The 1,917-nt window shown below is 37.9% G+C and overlaps 1 protein-coding gene across 1 annotated transcript in view; it reads left to right on the plus strand.

Moving 5' to 3' along the window:
* The first annotated feature begins 377 nt into the window (after positions 1–377).
* DYM (dymeclin) overlaps positions 378–1,917 on the plus strand; it is a 490,131-nt gene continuing 488,591 nt past the window's right edge. The window contains exon 1 of the mRNA XM_042781387.1: positions 378–517. Coding sequence (XP_042637321.1) covers positions 378–517 — 140 coding nt within the window. The remainder of the gene's footprint in view (positions 518–1,917) is intronic.

The raw sequence follows: 1,917 nt of genomic DNA on the forward strand, positions 1-1,917 counted from the left end.
GTAAAGGAGCTTCATTTTCCTACTGTTTGTTAATAAGTTTATCATTATTATAAATTTGTTTTGAGAACTTGTCTTGTGCAGAAGAACACCCATCCTGAGATTTACTTACTGTGAAAGTATGGGTCCACATTGTTGTTTTTGTGTTGAGTGGGACAGGTTAAGTCTTACTTTTTCCCTTTAATTTTGTAGCTGTTGTTTAATATATTTTCAAATAAAGAAACGTATGTTTTACTTTAAGAGATTTATAGATTTTTATATGTGGGAGAATGATAGGAAAATTATGATTATTTTGAATAAGTATGAAATTTCTTTTCATTCTTTCTAGGTTGTCTTGAAGAAATGAAGGCTTAAGGACAAGTTATCTATCACACTGGAAGATGGGATCAAACAGCAGCAGAATTGGTGACCTTTCTAAAAATGAATACTTAAAAAAGTTATCAGGCACAGAATCTGTCTCTGAGAATGACCCATTCTGGAATCAGCTTTTCTCGTTTTCTTTCCCTGCACCAACTAGCAGGTAGGAGATTACCTGGAGATTAAACATTTATATAGGGGGCCACATGGACTTGTGTGGTATGCGGATTTTATTTTGTATTTTTTAATGTTGTCATGTCCATCCATCCATCCATCCATCCATCACATGCTCTAGTACTGAACTCAAATGATACGAAAAGCAGGAAAATAGTTTTACTCTTGTCCCTGTCACCCAGTCAACCACCTCACTTTGCCAGAGGTGATCACTGGTAGCAAGTTCTTTTGACTTCTTCTAACGATAGTACCAGTTATTTAAGCATATATTTTATGTTTTTTTTTTTTTTTTTAATTTTTGTGATTTGGGTGAAAGTTTACAGGGCAAATTCACTTTCCATACAGCAGCTCACACACATTTTGTCTCATGAAATTGAGTGCAATGCAACAGCTCCCCTCCCACTTCCTCTCCATAGTTACCTGTTCTCTGTGTCCTTCCCTCCCATGCACTCCTGTCCCCCGAGCTGTCTCCCTGTGCATACACAGCCCTTCTGTTCTCCCATGATTGATCTCTCCAAGGAGTGTATCTACCTCAGGTAAAATGTTCAGCTCATACGCCTGTCTTTTGTTTGCCTGGAAGCCACAGGTGTAGGTTCAATTCCAGACCTGAAGGGCAACTAGGGACCATAGTCTCAGTGATTCCATCAGGCTCTATCAGACCCAGCAAACTTGGTCCTTTTTTTTTTTTCCAAAATGATTTTGAATTTTGTTCCAAATGATTTTGGGTTTTGTTGCACATTGTTTTCCCACTCTATCCAGGATCTCCTAGATAGATGCCCCTCTGAGTGATTAATAGTGGTAGCCAGGTACCATCTAGTTCTTTTGGTCTCATAGTTATATAGGCTAAGGATTGAATGGTGTACTAGTTGCTTGGACTAATTGTTTCCATGCACCTTTGGTTTTCTTCATTCTTCTTTGCTCTGGACGAGGAGAGACTCATTGTTGCATCTAGATGGGCACTTGTAGGCTTTTAAGATCCCAGTCGCTACTCGCCAAAGTAGCATGTGAAACAGTGTTTTGTGTAGTATGTTACGCCAGTTGAGCCTGATGTCCTTTGCGACTATGGTCCTGAGCCTACAGGTCCAACTACTGGGTAGCTGACTGTGGCCAAGAAGTGACAACAACCTTGCCCCTTTTCAGCTCTACTATATACCTGGGAATTCTTACAGAACTATTCCATGTATTTTTACAAAATAATTTAAACACAAAATATAGTATACTACCCATACTATTCTATTTGTTGTTTTTTCACAGCTAACTAAACTACCTTACTCTTTTAATGTCTGCAGGGTATCCATGTAATATTTTAAATCTGTTTTCTATTGATGGATATTTAAGTTTTTTCCAGTCTTTTTTTATGACAAACAGTGCTGCACACATAAATTTTTA

The sequence above is a fragment of the Orycteropus afer genome, unplaced genomic scaffold, assembly GCF_000298275.1.
Source record: "Orycteropus afer afer isolate SDZICR_OR568_19922 unplaced genomic scaffold, OryAfe1.0 scaffold00113, whole genome shotgun sequence".
Classification (NCBI taxonomy): Eukaryota; Metazoa; Chordata; class Mammalia; order Tubulidentata; family Orycteropodidae; genus Orycteropus; species Orycteropus afer.